The 21,000-nt window shown below is 39.7% G+C and overlaps 1 protein-coding gene across 1 annotated transcript in view; it reads left to right on the plus strand.

The window, feature by feature from the left end:
* T265_10151 (hypothetical protein) overlaps positions 1-21,000 on the plus strand; it is a gene marked incomplete at both ends in the record, with an annotated part of 33,680 nt that overhangs the window by 9,918 nt on the left and 2,762 nt on the right. Inside the window, one exon of the mRNA XM_009176438.1 lies at positions 9,317-9,355. Coding sequence (XP_009174702.1) covers positions 9,317-9,355 — 39 coding nt within the window. The remainder of the gene's footprint in view (positions 1-9,316; positions 9,356-21,000) is intronic.

The raw sequence follows: 21,000 nt of genomic DNA on the forward strand, positions 1-21,000 counted from the left end.
CAACCATTTGTTATGACTGCAGCGAGTATGAGAAATCTGGCTCACGTGATGTAAACAGCATCATTCCAAGGAACTTATTTTGCTTACCTTTGTAGTTGCTTTGTGCATTCACTATTGTAAGCAACTGAATACAATATCTATACATAATGGTTGAAAAAGTCCGTATACAAGAAAAATGTTGAGTAGCTACTGGATTTCGATAGACTTAACTATCATCAAGGAACCCGAATTTTTTCGAAACTGTGGATATATTCACCTGTTTTAACCAAAAGTCTAAGGGATCTAAGGTGGGTCTTAGGAGAATTACCTTGGATCTACCTCAAATCTGTGACTCCTAGTTTCCCCTTATCTGCACAGAAAGCCGAATTTCACATTTATGCCCGAAGAAAAGACACTGAGTTGTGCTATAAGTTTGTTACTCTACCACATCAGTGACTGAAATGTGATAAGACTATGTAACATTTTGCGAAGTGAGAAACAACCGCCAGGTTACTGTTTTTAAAGCCAAACGACAGGTTGGTTCGAATGTGGACGGAATGCTAACCCATGTACCAAGCACCTCAGATGCCTTCATGGTGCACGTTCTCAGAACGTCTGGAGATTTCATAGTGTTCTCCTGCTTACTGGGAAGTCTGATTGTGTTGTGTATGTATTCTGTAGAAAAAGCAATGTTTACCACCCGCTGCACTGCAGTACAGGCAGACCCATCATGCCATTCCAGATTAACCACAAACAATATTTGTTTGTGTCCAGCATTCGATTGTGGATACCTCGACCTTGTCACTAATCTCCAGATAGCCCAATTGGGATGGAAACAGTGGTCTCCGTTGTCAATCATTTAGTGGCTCATAACTAATGAGTCAGGAGGATATGAGGTACGAAATGCCGCCCCTGAAAAAGAATTCTCATAAGCATCTTGTGAAAAACGGAAAACTACAATAAATTTCCTTCACTTTTGCATTGAGCCATCTAATAAGTCCATAGCTCAAGTAGTCTGGAAAGTATTCAAATGGTTATGGCATGTAGCTAAGAATTGTAGCTAGTACAAACAAAACTGACACTGTTTTACCGCAGAACTGACCTAGACCACGACCGGGTTTAAAAAGGTGTTCTCATACCTTGAAGTGCCAATAGATCGGCATTCTTGTGAATAAAGGATTGCAAGTTAACAAGCTACCGTACATTGTTGCCGGAAAAATGGTACAGTCACGCAAAATCTAGTTTTTTTTCAAACGTAATCTCAGCTGAATCTCTCGTTCTTGATTGTCTTCAGCTGAACGTGGTGCACAGGGTCCATCCTACTTTTAGTTGGTATGATAACCGAGATAGCACAGTCTGATATGGAAGAACAAATGTTTCGGGTTGGCAATACTGCCAGCAGTCCTGCTACAAACCACAGTGCAACTGATCCGACGCTCTATTCTTCTGGTAAACCTTCGATAACTACTGCCTGGTACAGGGCCACCGGACTTTGAAGGTTCACTAAACATCTGAGCTGGTTGGCTAATTTTTTTAAAAATGCGCAAGCCAGTGGAAAACCACTCTCACGCCGTCCATGGACTTTGCTTGTGTTTTAATTTTAAAAGGCTTCTCTCATCAGAAACACGTATTTGGTAAGCAACATAAATGACTTTCATCTACCTAGATTATGGTGAGATAAACCACCTCATGCAGTTGAAGGCAGTGCCTTTTTTGCAGAGTGGTTTTGAGAATCCAACACAATCCCCTCTCAGGCAACCATCCAACCGCACAAAATAACGTTATATCCAAGGTTTATGAGTGCATGAGTCACTTGTGCAAATATACCTCGATTCTTCTACCAGATGGGGCCAGTTTATTGCACCATACGTTATTTGTAGATAGTCGCTGTGACGTAATCATTCAGCCTTATCCCTTCGCGTCTACATCGGATACTGGGAGTTTGGATGGACGCACCAGCGACATAGTGCACACCGCATGTTGCGTGGGTGTCCGTCTATGTACGTAGGTATAACCAAACAATCCAAAGTGATACCAGTCCCTCGTGGAATCAGGGTGACTCTTCCTACAGATGTTTAGTGGAAAGATTTCCCTGTCACTAAAGGATCAGTGTTGTGCGTCTCAACGACATATATGCATATGTATATTGTGGACTATTGTAAACTGTAACACTGGTTATGAAAAAGTTGAGTACTCGTAGAAAGAGTTGATTTTTAATAACTGGATGGCTCAGGAAGGGAAATATCACTTCAGACTACAGGATGGCATGTTGCAAGTTGACTGAAATAAGTTAAAACATCAGAATCTCGATAGCAATGTTTTTCATGTAACCTCAAGAAGACTTGCGTTTATTTTCCTTATCTGTGTTTAAAACAAGTTTATAACCTCAAATTTACTAGGGATTTTCAGTTCACGTTTATCCTATCCATTATCTATGCAGTTGTGCGAAGCAAGTCGTCCCAAATTCCTTCAGGTTTACCTGTCGCCTCTCCTCAAGGACACATCAGAGTTTCGTCTTCACAAAAGTAATTTGGAAACCTTCAAGCAGCCTATCTTCTTGAAAAACAGTCACAATTTTGGACAGAATTTTTATTCTGAATTAAATTCATGTCCATAAAATTTCGAAAGCACCATCAATCTCACCGATCAGGGAATTCGGGATGAGGCATATACTTTGGATGAGATATGAACATAGCTGTATAAAAAAGTCACTAAGTACCAATCCCAAGTTCGCCTTAAATTACGCCTGTTCAGCTGATCCATTACCCACGGTAGAAATTTGCGTTAGACATTGAGACAGCAGATAGCACTACAAAGAGTTTCACCTTGGCTTTCATCGCTTTCCTCTAAAGAGGATCTTAGATAAACTATGGAGCTCATGATTAAAAGCACACTAAAAGTTCATAAAATTCCTTTCGCGACATTCATAAAGGGTATTCCATAACCGCCTGCCAAAACACCCTGTTATTGGTCTGTCGGCTCTAAACATTGGTTCCTTCCCAGAGAGATTCTTGCTGCTCTTACAATTCGAAACGCTATCCATGTCATCAGTTTGCAACTAACCATAAACTAGGGGAGCTTGAAAATGAACAGGGTCCTTGAAAAGCAACGGACCTACTAAAGTAATACAGAGTGTAAGTCATTTGAAAGCCTTTGGTAAAAGTTGGTAGTTAATCCTTGGGGAAAATATCTTTCATTGATAGACCGTCGGGGGAAATACGCGGGTTTTATTCCACAGTTCACTGAATAATTAAAGAAGACCTTGGCGTTCCGATTATCCACAACTCTTTCAGATCATGACAAAACACGCACAAACGAGATCAGCTTGTGAATTTTTCACATAAAGCAAAGCAACTTGGACGGCCCTTTCCGTCTGGGTATTTTTCAAGTAAAATGGTGGACAAATTCACACTAAAATCCTCCTCTACTGTCGATCTGTCAATTTTTAATTGAATTTTTTGCCTTCTCTAAAAAGAACAAGCGCGAAAGATCCAGCAGGAAATTTCTCGACGTCAGTCTTTTTTTACTGACCGTCCTCCGTTGTGAAGCCACAATTTTTGCTGGTTCACAGCGAAGAATTCAGACATTGCACTCGCGTCTCACTTAGTAGAGCCTGTCTGAGACTGGAAGTTATGAAGCCGGAATATACTACCCCTTCTACACGAGTAAATGCTGGGATCCCATAAATTATTAGGTCTGAACAGAAGGACATCACAGTTAGAATGAATCGACTGGTTTGCTCAAAGCATTGGATCACTCTGCCTTAACACATGCTTCATTTCTGAGTAACCTTTTTTGTGTATATCGCGAAATTTACAAATGTGTAACGGATACGTTAAAGGATAGATAGACTGGAATATGTTCTCTGTTTCCAACTTAAGTAATTTGTGGTGTCAAGACAGCCAGGAAATCAAAACCTGTTTTTAATCAAAGCTCACCTAACGATTTGGCCAGATTGATGGTGCTGCTAAAAAAAAACTCAGCAGGGGAGAAGAGCGCCAAACTGAAAAATGTCCGCAGAGGTTATAGTGTGAAACTCAGCTACGCTAAGTTCTTACCTATTGATGGTGTGCTAAAAACACTCAGCAGGGGAGAAGAGCGCCAAACTGAAAAATGTCCGCAGAGGTTATAGTGTGAAACTCAGCTACGCTAAGTTCTTACCTCTCGGGAACAGTTGACAGCTAGGACTTTTGTCAGTTCCCACCAACTAGTTCGGTTGACTGGTTTAAAGAGACGATTGTAAGGTCAGGCTTAGAATGGCCAGGCGTTTTTAGCTCAGTGAGATTCGTTTTGGTCCAGTCGAGGAGTATCTCAACCGGAATATAAAGGAGCTCAAAGTGCATGAAAACGATTTTACTAGGAATGGTTTTGCAGTTTGAACGTCGTGGATCGGTGTGGAATTTATATTTGTTTCTTTCTATTTATATCAGTCGCCAAAATAGTTCTCCGTTTTGGAACAATTGCTCTTCTTACGCCAAAGGTTTCAAGCACTGAATTCAAAACTTGAGGGTACTATGGTTCATCGTCAGTGTCTGAATTTGGATCAACATTAAGAACACCATGTCTGAACAGCTGGGCACGATTAAACTCAGGTAATATGGCCGGTTCGCTCGATACTGTTGCAGATCACTAGGAGAAGTCCCAGTAGCCATGACGATCACCAGAAACATCCAATTTTTATGAAGCCCTGGGCTGATCGCTCTTCAATAGAACTGTGTGGACAAACTGAGGGCGGCGAAACAGTAGTTTAGAACTTGGTCCATATCTCTGGGCAGCAGGTCAACTTAGCTTGGCGACACTTGTCGACATTTGGCTAAACATTACGCTGTTGTCAAGGTAATGTAATCGCCTAATTTTTACGGTATGCCACACCATTAGCTGTAAACAAATGCGCTTCGCTACGGAAGGAGAACGGAATGAAAATGTTTGGTTTTAAAACCCAAAGTAACAGCATAGTATCGCGTTCAAAGTCGTCACCTTTGAGCTGCCGTTAACTTTTACAGGCTTGGGATATCATCATGGTATTTTGGTTGTCAAAAAACTTGAAGATATGAGTGACCATAAGTGGTTATGTAACGAAGATAGCCAACATAAACTACATGTGGTTCTGTCAGCCCTCAAAGATTTTGAGTAATCATTGCTGCACGAATTGACTTTTCGAAAAAAAATGGTCTGAGTATACTGGTCTTAACCAAATAAAGAATAGTGAATGACAATCTTAACAATACTTTAATGCGGTGGGCAAGCGTTTTCCACAGCGTCACTTGGACAGGAGCGCATGCCCACCCGCAGTAAGTGGAGGTTGATTACCAGCTAAAAATGGATAGTGTACGATTACGAAGTTTGCATTTAACCGCATTATATTACAAACTGGGTGGCTTTAGTAAGGACAAGATAACCACTCTCAGAGAATCCTACAGGTAGAAAACTGACACAGATTAGCTGAAATTTTTGCACAGCCGGTATCCATTGCGAAATTACCGTACAATCAAAAAGTACATTTATTTTCGTAAATTCTATTGTTTGGTTAACGGACCACAATGTATAAGAACCGATAGTCCAACTTCGTTGGCGATACAAGATCGCAAGTGTCAACTTTGAATAGATAACATCTGCGTGGTCTGTTAAGTGATTGGAAGAAAAAGGCATTTGTCTTACAGTTTGACGTATACCCACAAATCGCCTTTCTAACAAAGGAAACCTTGATGTGCCACTTAGTGGTGAGGAAAAATAACGGAAGAAATAGTACTGGAAGAATGTAGGGCAGAAGTCTATATTCGGATTAATTTTAGCTTCAGAGAGGCGAATGATCAAAGAGAAGGCTTATCATAATCAACGCCTATTGTAGAGAAAATACGATGAAATTACTTGCTATTGCACTTTAACCAGTCACTGGCAGAGCGGACATGGAGCAGAATTAAATCTTTCATGTGCTTCTCTCACCCTATCCACCGTAAAACTAACACGGTGCAATATGTAATAATATGTGTAATATTTAACTAATATGTAAAGCTAAGTTCTACATAAGTTTGCATTGTAAAAAGCAAGTAAAGATACAAAGCACTGTTTTGCCAACGGTGTTTGTTCTGAAAGGTGGAGGCCCAAGGTGTTCGCACCAGTAAAATGAATATTCTCGCCGTCATAACCACTAGTCGGCAATTATTCACTAAATCGTTTTTTTACTGTTATCGCTACTAAGTTACTTTAAATAAGGCAGATTATTTGCAGAAAAGTCATACAAAATGGTGTGACGGAGAGAAAAATATTCAGCTTTCATCTGCTGGTACCTGCTAAAGTGAAGCCCTTCACACATCGCCTCGGTTGGCATGACTACACTTGTCAAATTTACAAAGTAACATATTCACTTTGACTGCGAGTGGCCGATCTTTTGAAATCAGCATATGTTCCAAACAAATTCCATTGTAATGTATCAGGATACAGTTCAAGGAATGACATTCAAGCCACAAGGTGATGACAAGCTCTGTCGAAACTGTGGTGTTGATAAGTTGAAAAAAGTGCGTGGGGAACTGTGTGAATATGCGGGTTTTTGTATGATGGGCGTGGCTTAGTGAAATACTTTTGGAATTTCCAATCTCGTTTGTGGTCCTTGAAATTCCTCGGTGTGTTGTAATTCAAGCTCTCTGTTGAATTTATGCATCTGAATCTATGCGTCCCACAGTCAAGCCTCCCTGTATGCAAAAACTTTTTCCGCAGGTGATACCATCTAATTGAACGTACTTGACTGTGTGACCGCGAGTACTAAGGTGGGTACGTCAGACATCACGAAGACAATATGCACTCCAACTACACCGCGATCAACATCAAGGAGATCTGATGCTGCGCAACTTGTTGTTTTGAAAACATTACATGTTCTCCAATAACAGCTCTTAAAATGGCACGAAAGCATGTTTCTAGTATTGTGGCGGCTTTGTTTTGGCATAAGTCAAAACACTTGACAAGTCAATGAAAGTACATCTGTCACTTCTTTATCAACGAGAAAGCAGTTTTGCAGAAAGTTACAGGAAAGTTAAAAATATGGGGCATATAAATTTCCCTGATCGGTTTCAATTGCAACACAATATCTATGAAAGTTGTCCAAACACCTTGTACAGAAAAATTGTTTGGGTTTAGTCCTACACACTAAACTCTGAATGTGGTTTTTGCTCTCATTTTCGTAACTCTAGTTTGAAGGACTCATGTGGTTCCATCTACGTTGAACTGAAGATTGCTGAACAAGATTGTGAGTCTCTAAAAATCGCCTTCATCTAGAGACATCAATTTAAAACGAGGCTAAATTAAAATTTTCTTGGAGCTACGACATTTAGGCTGACCTTAAACGTGAATGGTATAAAAGGGTATTAATTTAACACACCATACTTGAAGTGCCTGGGTAAATTTTAACAGCTGTTTATCTAATGTGCAAAGAACACTCAACTTAAATGCAAACCTGAAGCTCTGAAGGCAAAATACTAAGAAAAGCGGTTTGCAATGGTAAGTAGAGCAAGTTATGACGCTTAAAATTTTCGGTTGAAAGTAAAATCACTTTAAACTCCCGAAGAAAACTTTTGGGAAAAGACCTTTGTATCGAAGGGTTTTTGGCCGTTGTTTCAGGCTCCATGGAACGTATCTGCTTCCAGTTTGGACCCCATAATTTCCATTTTCTTTAATCAAAGAAAACTTATGGTGCATGTCACTAGACACCTACTTTTACTTCAGAAATTGCAATGAATTCTTATGCCGTACAAAGCCTTGGCCAGAATGCCGACGTCCCCTGTTATAGCCGTAGCGTAATGTCACACTTTAGCACTCTTGGACAAAGCACGTTTTAAAGCAATCGTCACAACTTAGTGCCGTGGCACAAACTGTTAGTTGTTTTCACATATAATATTTATAATAATCAAATCTATATCAAACTTTATTAGTTCGTGATCCCTATACCTGAGCTAAATACTTTTTGTTTGTATTTTTGACAATTAATATGCAGCTGGCTTTCTGTTCTGTGAAATTTCAAATGAGATTTTGAGCTCTCCGACGAATTCGATCAGTTCTCAAAAGAAGCGTTTAAAAAGGCAAATGCGTGTCAGCACAAAATGACGCACATCGGTGCATTAGAAATCTATTTCTTATTTGGAAAGTTCTGACAACCCACCGTTTTGTGTTAGAAAGTCACCTAGAAACATCGGTGAAATGTAGCTATACAGGACAACCCACTGGTAGAATGAAAGTAAAGCAATCAAATGAGGGATGTCGCTGAGCAATTGTTTCAAAATCGGACAGAAGTTGATTAGTTGCTTAAACTTTCGCAAAAGCTGTCTATTATTTTATCCGATCAGCTGGATTGTAAGGTGGACTTTATGTGCTATAAAAAAACGTACCCAGAACTTTTTTCACACAACAATGTTTTGTCTAACCTATTCATTCAACAAGACATTTATTTTCTCTTGTACTTTGTTCTGTACTTTTGCATCTGTGATTCGTCGCCTTTCTGAAGTCAAATTAGTGTTCATGCTGGAAAAATCGAATTAATACTGCTTGTTTATACTTGGCCGTCATTCTTCATCACAGGACTTTGCATTCCCCCATGCGGAAGCCAATAGATGTACAAGTGTATTGCAGAAGTTTCCTTCACCCGGCTGATCAAGCATGCTCCAATTAGCACTAGAATACATTGCTGTCTATTCATGACAAAATAGCTGGTACCTGAGCAACTGACATACAGTTCCAATAGAATTCATTGGAATGAATTTGGTTGGTCGCGGAAAAACCGCCCGGGTTAGGCCGTATAAATCGCACAAAGCTTAGCTAGGACCAATTATCAATCAGAATCGCTATCACCCGACGGGTAGGCGCGCGCTTGTGTCGTATAAAATTATCTCGAATGCCTGCTTAATAATCTGCCGTACTAGGAGCAAGCAAGGTTGGTTTTGTTAGCCTAATTGAAAGTATCGCCCTGTTTTCCACGTAGAAACAAATATTCTTGATTGTAAGTTCGCTTGCCCTGTGAATCCGTCGGGATTATGACCATTATCCCGTGAGCTTTGTTTAATGGTATCCGCAAATACAGGGCTTAAAACATCACAAAATTTTCGGCTAGCTCTGGGTACTAGTAAGAATAAATGAAGACAACAGGTTCATCCCACAAAAACAAGTAAGTTTTCAGTCACAACCTAAATAAATTTTTGGGCGTAACATAGCTTCAAGCATATGCTGGTTGTCTGGGGTTATTTGTTTGGGTCGATGGTTTTTAAGTCCGCTAAGTAACAATAAGTTTAGGTCACGGACGGAATTTTATTACTCTAGACATTTGGCTTTGTTTTGCGGCTCTGTTTACCTCCAGGTACTCCAAATTCAAAAAGCGATTCGCGCTGTACCAAAGGTATGTAAATTTGGCATATGTATACAGTCCGTCTCAAAAGCTTTCTTGCTAGAAATGTGCTACTAACTTGTAAAAGATATATTGGTCTAGCTATCATATTTGACCGGCGCAGAATCTGTATGCTAACAGTACAAATACCGCGACCATTGCGCTTTTCGAACTGTGTACATCTCCACTGTTGATTTCATACTGTCGCATGTCCGTACCCCAATAAAAATGCAAAGGCGACTCATTACCATTTTTCCCATTTTTTGCAGTTGTTATCCAAGGATAGTTTATCTACTTCTCAAGCACTTCCTCAGCTCTTGTTGTAAGGAAACTAGAGTGCAAATGGAAACATTTCAGAAACTTAATTTTCTTGTTTTTACAACAATACATTAACCTACTAGATTCCTACTCAATCTTTCCTTACCGTAGGCATAAAATACCTTCTATTTGTTGAATTTATAGGTGTATTAATACTGAGCTTATGTTTACGGCAGCAACAACTCATAAATTTATTTCCTGAGAAATTCCTGTGAGAGTTCTGAACATTCCAGCACTCATTTAAGATCCAATTTTGGCACAAAATTATTATTTAGGGGTTCACAAACAAGTCGTCAGATTTGCAAGTAATAATTCACAATGTTTCGCCCACTCGTTTAAGGTTGTATTGACTGTTCGTGACAATCAGCCGTTGGTGTTCATATCCTTTTTTACCAAAAGCAAAATCGTGCCAAGTTACATGTTTGTTCCTTATCTAAGAATGCACGTAAAAAAATTGGCCATGTGCCGTTTGTTTTTATCTTAGGATTTACATTGTGACAATTTCATCAAACTTGTTTCTAAACGAGCACGCCTGTAGTTTTCCTAAACTGCAGTTTACCATTCAACTTTCAAACTCCTTGGACCAATGTGCTTATCTTCTGAGTTGACGGATTTACCTTTAAAATGCGTGAGAAGAATTGTAGCTCTGATTCGTGAATATAAAAGGTCGCTGGTGTTCTGCAACTGACAGTTTGACCAGCTCTTAAGTTTCGAACCGTTTTGTCCTATTGAAAATTTTCAAGAAGGCCGGCTTCTTACGAAAACTGAGCAATACAATGCCACAGAATTCACCCAAAGAGGTATACACACTTTCCATGGAATAAAATAGCAAGCCTTTTCATTGCTCTATTTTATTAATGATAAATAAATAGCCGTTACTTTTTAACAACGTTCCGATGAATAGCTGCCGTGCCGCCTACATCAACACCAGGAATGGAGTGCTGCCAGGTTGCGCAAACCTAGAGAGGACCGAAATATTTACACTCAAGCTCGAAATGCTGGCTCAGAGATTTTACATATAGAATACGTTTATCCACCTTGTTGATCGAATACACCAAATAAGCAACTGCCTGGCTACCATGAAATTAGCCGAAGAGTTCTGAGCCACTGCTTTATGGTCATAAGCGAAGTTTACTGAAGTTCTGAGCAACTGTTCAAAGAATTCTAGTAATCAAATACAACAGTCCTGCATTTATTGGTTCAGAAATGATCATTTGTCATAACAAGCAAGCCGTGCCTAGTCAGTGTGTGCTTTTCCTTACGGCTGTGCATGTTTATCGAGTAATTCACTATCCTAAACACAACCTCAAATAATGTCAAACGTAATTCAGACACAGTGAGATCTTTACTTGCACTGGCAGTCGAGCTACCGAGACAGCTTTCTCTTGCTAGGGCTTAAATCACAGACGATGGGAATATCATTAATACCACTCTGTCAAGCATATCATTATTTTAAATGGCTTTGGCGAGCCGCTCACTTAGATCCAGATGTATATGGGTAAGTTCGGTCGTACTCAGTCACATGATTCCGAAGCGCCGTGGACAATTACCATTTTCTTAGCATGCGGCGTAATGATCATGCGCCTAGAGTATTTGATGATACTTGATGTTTGAATTTGTGCACTGAGACGTCTGATCACGCACACAAGCCGGTATTTGAGGCCGCGGGTGGGTGTTCCAGATCAAGCAACAAAAACGTCTAAATAACGTTACGTGCTGCGCTTCTAGTTAGATGTAACTGAGCTGTTTGCGTGGGTTTTAATATGCTTGTTACCCCCTTATAAGGGAGAGTTTAATCTTCAAAATTAATTGCTGGCAGTGTGCTTGGCTAAAAGTATTAACAGAAGTATGACGTTAGTTTCAATGAAGTATTTTAGACTGGCAGTATCCGTAACATCGGGGGCCCTGTTAAAACAAGTGTATGTACATTGGCCCCTACAGTTGGTGGGATGTTGATGTCATCCTGATTCCCAGAAAGCATAGGTGTGAATTGTTAGAAGGCAGAATTTTGGTAGACGTTGAGATGCAAAGCTCAAGTGTATGGAGAATGGGTGCTCCTAGGTTTGCCTTCTGTATGAACTATAGATAGTCTGACTGTTTATTTCAACAGTTGAGAAACTCATTTTTAACTGATAATGGAATCAATCAAAGAAAAACACTCGCTTGGAAATGAAGTACTCAACCGAATCCCCATGTGTGCTACTCTCTCACTGAATATGACGCTCCAATATCACCCAAATTCCTGTTGAGAAAATATTCAAGTTATCGCAATGTATCACACGTTACCATAAACAACAAGTTTAGCACATTTTTAAACAGCACCAAATCATTTGGTAACCAAGTGTATTTGGCCAATATTGTGTTCAAGTACAACCTCATGGAACTCGAAGACCATACCAATATGATAAGCTCCAAGGGAGACAAAACCAGTAGTACGCTAAGATTATTTTGCAAACTCCTGAGCAAGGTTTCAATTCATGGGTCGGAAAGTTGATGCGGAAACCTTCAAAAACTTTTGCACTGACACTTTTGGAGACCAAAACATACAATTTTATCCCTCTAAACAGTCATAGACGCCCGAACAGGTTAGAGTACGCTTCTTCTTTGAGCAACTCAGCCAGTCAACTAAAAATCGTTTCTGCTTTTTTGTACACAAACAAAAATTCACCGTAAACAATGAACTTTTTGTTTAACTCGTCATAAACCTGTTTCGGCTTATTCACCATTCACAGTCTGAATATGTCCTTTTCGAACATCGGTAAAATAGGAAGTACACTGGCTGACACATTGTGCAAAATAAGAATATGACGGATATTGGCAAATCGAAAGTTTACCAGCAACAAAGTGTGCTTACTTATCCTAATAATAACAAATAAGCTATTTACTACATTCGTATAAACTCCTACATATCGATAATCCACCTTCCAAATAAGTGGATTGGTGCACAGAGACGTCACCAAGGGGATAGAAAGACGTCAGAACTAGATGATCAATAATCGTTTTCCATAACCCCATAAGATTACACCATTTTACAGTTTTTCATAGATAAAATCAATATGAAATTGTGGCGAGAGTCCAATCCAACGAATTTCGTCTTGTGGAGCTAGCGTACTAGGGAGTATAAAAGGCGAAACCATTTTAAAGGCGTTTAGTGTTGGTCGTTATTGGACTAGTCAAACCACTCTAACTTGTGTAAATACACGTATATATAAAGATGATTTTCCCTGGTTGGAGGAAGATCTGACCGAAAATTTTTCAAGCGCATTCTAGGTGGAGTAGTGAAATTTGCTTATCAAACAACATTCGTATGTTTGGTCGTTTTGTTCAGTTTAGATTGAATGTCATTTATAAGGAACTACCTAATATTTACGTTTTAAACACTGCGTTTTGAGCCTCTGCCATCACGATCATTGCGAACTAAGGTTTACAATGTCGCTTAGCTAAACTCGGACTTCCCTAAAATGACATAATCCAGAAGAGACATGCAAATGACTTTAGTGACCTGAAATTCGGTTGATCTTGATCTACAGTGCACTGTGTTATCTTGCCATCCGAGTGACGGCGTTCACATTTATCCTATCCTAACTTGCTTTTCCAGCGAAAACAAGCCAGATGAGAACTTGACGCTGATGGCAAGAGATGGTGTTTAATATTTACATCTCACAGTAACCTCCGTTTGGAAACACCTAGAATGCTTAGTAATTCATTGTGACGTTTACTTGGAGGTTTCACTCAAACCAAAGCAAGAATTAGGCAAATAGAAATCCTTTATACGCACGGCTATTGACGAATATAAGAAGCAGTTGCAACCAGCAAATTTAACTACTGCTGGCACTCCGTTAACATTCTTGTAATAAGGCATGAAATCTTCCCCAAAATGGATAAAACCTTCTGTTGGATCCTTCCCTCATGATCATTACGTGTTTTCTGCCACACCAGGCGTCTTACTATAGGAGCTTGAACCCATGCATCCGGTGAATTCTCTCTTTAAAAGATTTATGAAACTTGACAGTAGTTAATAGCCTATTTTTCTCATCTATTTATTAGCACCGTTGTTTTGCCAGGATGCGCAACTTTGTCCCATTTGGAGACTGTCCAGTAAAACGGAAGAACATCCTGACAGTAAAGCAAGGGCTGACGCAACTGCGAGTTAGCACCATTCCTTGTCTCCTTTATCGCTATTTAACTCCATCCAGCAATTAGAATAAATAGGATCAATGATGGGACTGGCAAACTTTTATACAGGCACTCTTATCCTTGAGCTTAAATGTCGTATTTCACAAGTGAAGCATTCCCTGCTGGACTATTTAAAGAAGTTCCTAGCAAGGACAAACCATGTTGCAGAAAATCAGAAAATTTTTTGTACGAATGTATAATAGCTTAGAGTTTGCCTCCGAAAGCGAACGGTGTGCTAGTTTTGCTAGCTTGCCATGGATTATGGCAGTTATTCCGGAGTATATATGCAAATTAAGTCATCGGTCTTTGGCTGAAATATTTAAGTGCATACTAAATAGAAGCAAGACAATAACAGACAAAAATATACTGAAAAATTGCGACAAGGATGATGATTAAATTCTTGGAATACGGTTTAGTTCACCACAATCCACGTTGACCACCAGACATAGCAGCGGAGCAAAACCAATTTCAGGGTTCCCCATACAGTACACTAGATCAATTTCAGATTTTAAAAAGCAAATTGTTATTTGGACGCTTGTGTACTTATTCCTGATTAAAAACGAAGATAGCCTCTTCAGGAAAAAAAGCTCTGCGCAGCGAATTTCACATTAAGAATGGGGAACTTTTTGCTCTGCAGTAGACTTCAGTTTGAGCTACCAATACAGATTTTTAAAACCTCTGAAAACTAGTGGCTTAATTATTGTAGTATATAGTGGTATATCCAAGGCCTAAGCGTTACCTATTATTTTGATATTTTTTGGCCAAAAGGCCATTAAAACCAGAACGGTCGCAAAGCGTACCAGCCTCTGACAACTTACTCCAGCCAATGTAGACCACGATACATAGTAATGGACTGACTGTATCACGTGCGCAACTGCACTATATGTAGAGAGTAGTTCAACCTACGTGTGAAGCAAACATTGAATAAGCTTATTCCACTGAAATATTTGTGGTATGTTACCATTAGCCTACACCAGTTTAGTCAAAATTCTGAGAGCAATCCTGCAAATTAACGTTTACGGAATTCCCGAGGAAACGCTGGAAATAAATTCACCTAATGGTAGGCGCTCAAATGGTACATCATCCAACTTGGTGTTCAAATGGTCTGTTGCCGTATTTACCTACGTTTTCACGGTATGACCAAGTCTCATCTAAAGACTAGTTCGTAATCTTGGCTGGCTAGTACGTAACAAGTGTGTATTTACATCATATTCAAGTCTATGAATTTAACACGTACTTCAGTGCTAAGTGCATGTCAGATCCACATACTGTTGGTAGTTTTACCGTAACCTGAAAATATTCACGGGTGCAAAAAACTTGTGGCAAGACTTCATGCTGGAAAATAATCTTTATTTGTCTAACAGATAAAAAACAAAAAGTAACTGGGAATACTTCTGATTAGCGTTTTATTTACAAACGCACGTTATCACAGAAAATGTTGCAAACTGGAATCTTTGCTTTTGATCCAGGTCCTCTAATAGGGTGAGTGATTTTTACAGCATATTTGTAGTTCTGGCATCTCGTTTTGCCGACGTTCCGAAATGACAAACGCATCCTTTTATCAAACAGACTGAGAAGAACTACTGAATGGAATCACTTGCTAAAGATATTTAAACGACCTGTGTATATTTTTGTGAATGCCTCGCATTGCTGATAAAATGGTTTAACGATTCAGCGCATTCTCGTCGGAAAACTGAAGTTCAGTTTAATCATAACCAAAATTCATATCTAGGCCCAGAAAACTGGAATTGTACTGTCTTGAATATATCACTTTACTAATGTATATACTTGCCATGCGTGGCAAGGTGTTTTCGTGTTAACTGCCTATATGTTTTGTGGACATTACTGTCGGGACTGATTTACAATACCGATAACGCTTTTATCGCGCTTTGACGCCCTGAGGTTACAATAAATGTGTATATACTTTTGTGTGCATTGTACAAACATTTGCAAACAGCTGAATACTAATTTGACAGAAGTTAGCTGGCTTCACAGATCTCTGCAGTGAAGCAATCTTAGTGTTAATACTACCCGAACTGTACCAGTACACCAAGGAAAATTCTTCTAAATCCGGTGTTGAAACCGTAACGAGACTAGAGTTCTTTATATTTTGGATTAGTTAAACAATAATTCCTCTCAAGTGCAAAGAAGTATTAAGACAGAAAGAAAAATTGGTGGTAATATCTTCTATTTAATGCTTTCCTAAGCGTGGTCAACCTGCGTAAAAAACTGTTAAAATAATGTTCATTCAAGATTAAAACTTTCTTTCTAGTTGTGCTAGCTGGGTTCCTCTGTGCTCTGAGAATCCTTCCCTTGGCCAGAGGAAGCAGAGTCGTTCACTTTCTCCATCTACATACTGAGTTGTAAAAAACAAATTAACCCTACAATATACCCCATTACCACATTATTGCTTTGATTCACACTTCAGCCTGTAACTATGACATGCTAGATTACCGGCAAGCGCTATGCATCAAGATTGCGTTCTAGCGGTTGGATAGGTTTCAAACGAAATTAGGCGAAGATTGCGCCGGACATACTTAGAACTTGAAGAACATCTGAGGTTGCTTACACGCATTCGCCGACTGGCAAAATAAATGAATGTGCATACGCAGTTTTGGAAATTCACCAGCATCCTAAAACACTTCAACGGTCTTGTTCTGTGTCTCTGACTGTTTCCGTAAAATATGCACAACGAAGAATAAGCCTAGTTCAAATGTAAGAGATACACTGATTATGAATTTCTGTGACAAGGGTGATAGGATCCCAGATTTTGTTAACCACTACCGTGAATACAAAACCCGCCCGAAGCACGAAGCCGGGGAGTTTTCACACTCATTTCGTTTTTGAGCATAAATTGGAAAGCAATGTTTACTCAACTACTGTGCTTGGGAGTGGACACGAACCACCAAATTTTTCATCACATTCAGCGACTTCTCCATCAAGTAGCCTAGCGGGAATGCTGTCAATTGTCATATGTACTGATAGCACAACACTTGACCTACTAGCGGTTAATTCCAGAAACATTAGATAGCCCCTTGTAATTTCTGCGATGGGTTGGAGTGTGATGTCAACATATCTCATTTGCGTTAGTCAAAACCAAGAGAAAAGCATTTAACGAAACTGACTTTCGCAGTCTAAGAAGATTCAGTTGTGACTTAAGTATGAATCCATTTGTATCAAACTGTATTGGCGAACAGTGTTGGATTTGCTTCTTTAGAGCCGAAAAAGTAAAAAAAAAATTTATCAACATTCTTCTGTTATGAATTGTTTGCATAATTACGCGGGTGCATGAGGTTTTGCCGCTGTGTCAAGAACAGCGAAACCGTGAAACGGAATTAAATGTCAGCTGAAACATTGAATGCCACGCAAAATTGTTGATACTATGCAAACCTCAATTACGCGAAAGTAAAATTTCAACATCTTTTGTAAAAGTGACAAGAACGGCTGTGCGACTACAAACGATTGAACTAAAGTGGCAAGGCGGATGTTCAGGTATGTCAATGAAACTCTTCTCTCAAAACCACGATGGTTACTTTTGAAATTACTCGGAAGCATTATGTCAGATCAAGTCAGGCGGAGCTTTGTACATCCAAAGATAGCCTTTCAACGCAGAACATATCTTGATTTAAAGTGATGCTTAACTGAAATAAAGATAGCAAAATGGGTAATTCATGAAATTCAGTCGCCAAACTTTTTGCTTACATATAGGATCAAAAAGGATTTAACACAAACATAGAAAGCTGTATATTCAAAACATGTTTAGAAGGAAGGAACAGTTTAGGACTAAAAGGATAAAGTCGGTATAGGATTGTTTCGACAATAGGATAGATCAATGAGACACTGACACCGATTTTAAAGAGTTGTAATTCCGTATCATACTCTGTAGAACTCTACCCAAGTCACACAATATTCATGAAAGTGGGCCGTTCATTTTTGTGCGTAAATAATGTTTTGAGAATCGCCACTGAGTTTTTCGGTCACTCAAAAGCGATAGATTTCACGGAGAAAAGACCTTTGAACCTTGCTTAAAATCTTTCTATGGCTGCCCTTGTGATTTTTTTAGAAATGTGGTTTTTTGTCACAAAACCGGAGCCTGTGGATGCCAGGGGATTAGGACCAAATTCTTCACCTCAACAACGCAGGGTCAGCTAAATCGCTTACGAGAAATCGGGATAAGCCTAAAGGACGGTAATTTTGATGGAGAGTGCATCCATTCTACTCTAGTAAAGAAAAAAACCTAAAGTCCATTCAGGCGTGAGATAGACGGCCTTCTTTAAGTGGAAAACAGGAAAACTGGTGGATTCGTGAAGTAATAATACTGACGAGTTTTCCAAGAATCGGAGCCTGAAACGTGTCTGGTCTCAGAGTTGAAGAGATCCAAATAATTTAATAAGGGGAGGTTATAGCGAAACCATACGGCAGTAAAGCATCGGTGTTGGACACTGATATCATGCTGTCGATGATGATGAAAGCTTAACCAACAGAGAAGGCTGCCCTTTGTGCCGACAGAGACCTGAGAAGAAGAAAACGTGAAGCATTTTTGGGGAATTCCTATCCATATTGAGCCTCAAATACTTATGTCAACAGGTCATCTGCACCCGGTTTATTGGTACTATTCACGAGCAAGGGATAAATTGCAGAATCCGAAGCGGTCTTACAAAAGACAGACGCAGAAAGGCTATTGGGGTCGGAATGTGACGCTTATAAGAGACGCAATGGAGATGCATACCTTATTCAGTGGTCAGTGTAAAAGTAAACTCATCCTCGGTCTCTGCATTATTGCTCTGTTTAACAATTTTGCCCCAGTATACTCCAATTTAGAGGTTCCCGGCAATTTTTTCGACGAAAACCATTTATTGTACGGCGGTTTGCGGTTGATCGCTCACTTGCATAAGACGTCCCTGTTAGATAATCAGCATCAAAGGTGGCTACCTGTTCTTGTAGAAATTTCACTCAAAAAAATTTACTCCTGAAGGGACAGCACCAACCATAAATAGAGTGTGCACGAATCATGAGTGATCCGTCTGAATGGTTCATTTTTCTAAACTGTAATGAAGTTAGTTTTCCTGTAGTCTAACAAGCTTATTGTTTAGTTATTCTCTCATAGGAGAGTCTGATTGAGTCTCCTGTCTCTCTTGCAGTGTAAGACGAATCATTGGTAAGATTTTCATTTTGTCAGTATTGGAGCTTATGTTCTATGTACCCTATGTTCCATAGGGTACAAAACCGAAGCAACTAGGAAATTTCTAGTGTAAAACATATATATACCCGCGTGCGAATATCTCCAAGCCATGGGTGTTTGAACTACGGTGAACTGACTAAAGTTCATGTCGCATTTCCAACTGTGAGGAGTGCAATAAAGCAATGGAAAAATTATAACCATTCTATCCTCTGCTAAAAACACTGTTATTTTCGTTTGCCTTGAAGTTTCACACACAAATTCGTGTAATTTCTGAGTTTTTGTATCACTTAAGCCCCCAAAAATATCTCTCGTATGAGCCGTTCCTCGACAGATTCTTTCGTGTCCACTCGCATTTGTCAATGCGAATTCTCAATGACTGTTTCAGTTTCTCCACTCAGTATTTCGGTAAACTTCATCCGACAGGTGAACAACCACCAAATATGTCTTCTTTCTCCGCGAAAGACGAATGTTTTTGTTTAGCTCACTATCTTGCTAAAATTTACACTGAGTCCAAATTTCCACTAACCAATTCCGTTAGTATCTACAGTGATATCTGTTTGACCCAAACCGTGATGAAATCACACCGACAATTTGTTCCACAGATCGGAATTTGTGGACACATTTGCCGGCTCCCTTAACCCGTCGGAAACAGCCAAACAATGGTACATGTCATGATGATTACGCAAAACACAGCGGACAACAGGTTACACACGAATGCATCCCGCGCTAAAGTAACAAGTTTTTTAGCAGAATAAACTTTAAATAGCTCGATCTAAGTGGGAATTTGGGTCTTATTTCTATTAGGTAATCACCGTTGCTTGTGTATTTGCATTCCACTCAAACCAAACTCTCGTAACCAGTTTCACAAACAAATTGCAACAATTAATCTGTAGATTCCCAGGCACGATGACGCAGAATGCATTATATATGTGACCACGCTGCAGAAAGTTCTGAGATTCATGGCAGAGAGGACTGTAAAAGGCTGATTTTCGAATGAAACATTTTTGACCCCATTCTCAAGATTTCACCAACTGCACTTGTTTAAATGGCAAATATGGACAAAATTGTACACTGTAAATTCTTGTAAGCAGTAGAGGGACGCGTTTGTTCTGGTTGAAGTCACAAAGGCAGAAAAATACAACAAAAACAGCTCAACTCTCCCCTGTTATGCCCATGCCTTATCATCTCTATGAATTCTTCAGGGATTTTTTATTAGCAAAACTATTTGTAAGTACGGTACACACTTCTGATTTTACTCTCGCCGTTAAAAGGGCTGTCGCAGCCTCTCTTCTGCTCCTTCATCCCTATTTACAACATGAACAGGAATGTTAAAGAGCTCTTGGTGTCTCAGAGCCACCTTACTGCATGTGTAACAGCGTATGATACAAAAAGAGCACACCAGTATTCTGTAGTCTGAGGAAAAGTAGAAGTTACTGGGAGAATTACGGAACCGCTTTGCAGTATTCATTTTCTATTGCGTAATACTAGATGAACGTCCAGGAGTGTTCAAGAGGACGTTTGAGGATGTTCAGTTTTGTGTCTCACCGCTCGTAACTGCTCAGTTCGAGTTCACTGATAAATGATTTTACAGCGAAGGGTTTTTCTCCTTTAACGAAAGGCTCTTGCCTTTTTCTTTGGCCAGAAAAACGCGTATGTTTGATGAAATCGCACCACGCTCAACTTGAGGGTGACTTTACACAAACTAAACGCCGGCAAACTAAGCGTTCAGAAAGTGCCACTATTGCTCAACGAACATCTCTCATCATCTCACCGGTAGTGGGAGTGGCCGGTGGGTTATCAGATGTATGGGTCATTGGCGCTGGCTGCACGTGTTATAGCGTGGCGAACAACCGTGGGTTTTCGCTCATGTCCTCATAACGTTGTCTTCTTGGCGAGTGCGGTGGAGTGTTCGGAAGTCACAGTGGTACCATGAGACACGTGGCACGGTTTCCATTCCCCCTACCCTTACGAAAAATAAATC

This window comes from Opisthorchis viverrini (assembly GCF_000715545.1).
Source record: "Opisthorchis viverrini unplaced genomic scaffold opera_v5_338, whole genome shotgun sequence".
Lineage (NCBI taxonomy): Eukaryota > Metazoa > Platyhelminthes > Trematoda > Opisthorchiida > Opisthorchiidae > Opisthorchis > Opisthorchis viverrini.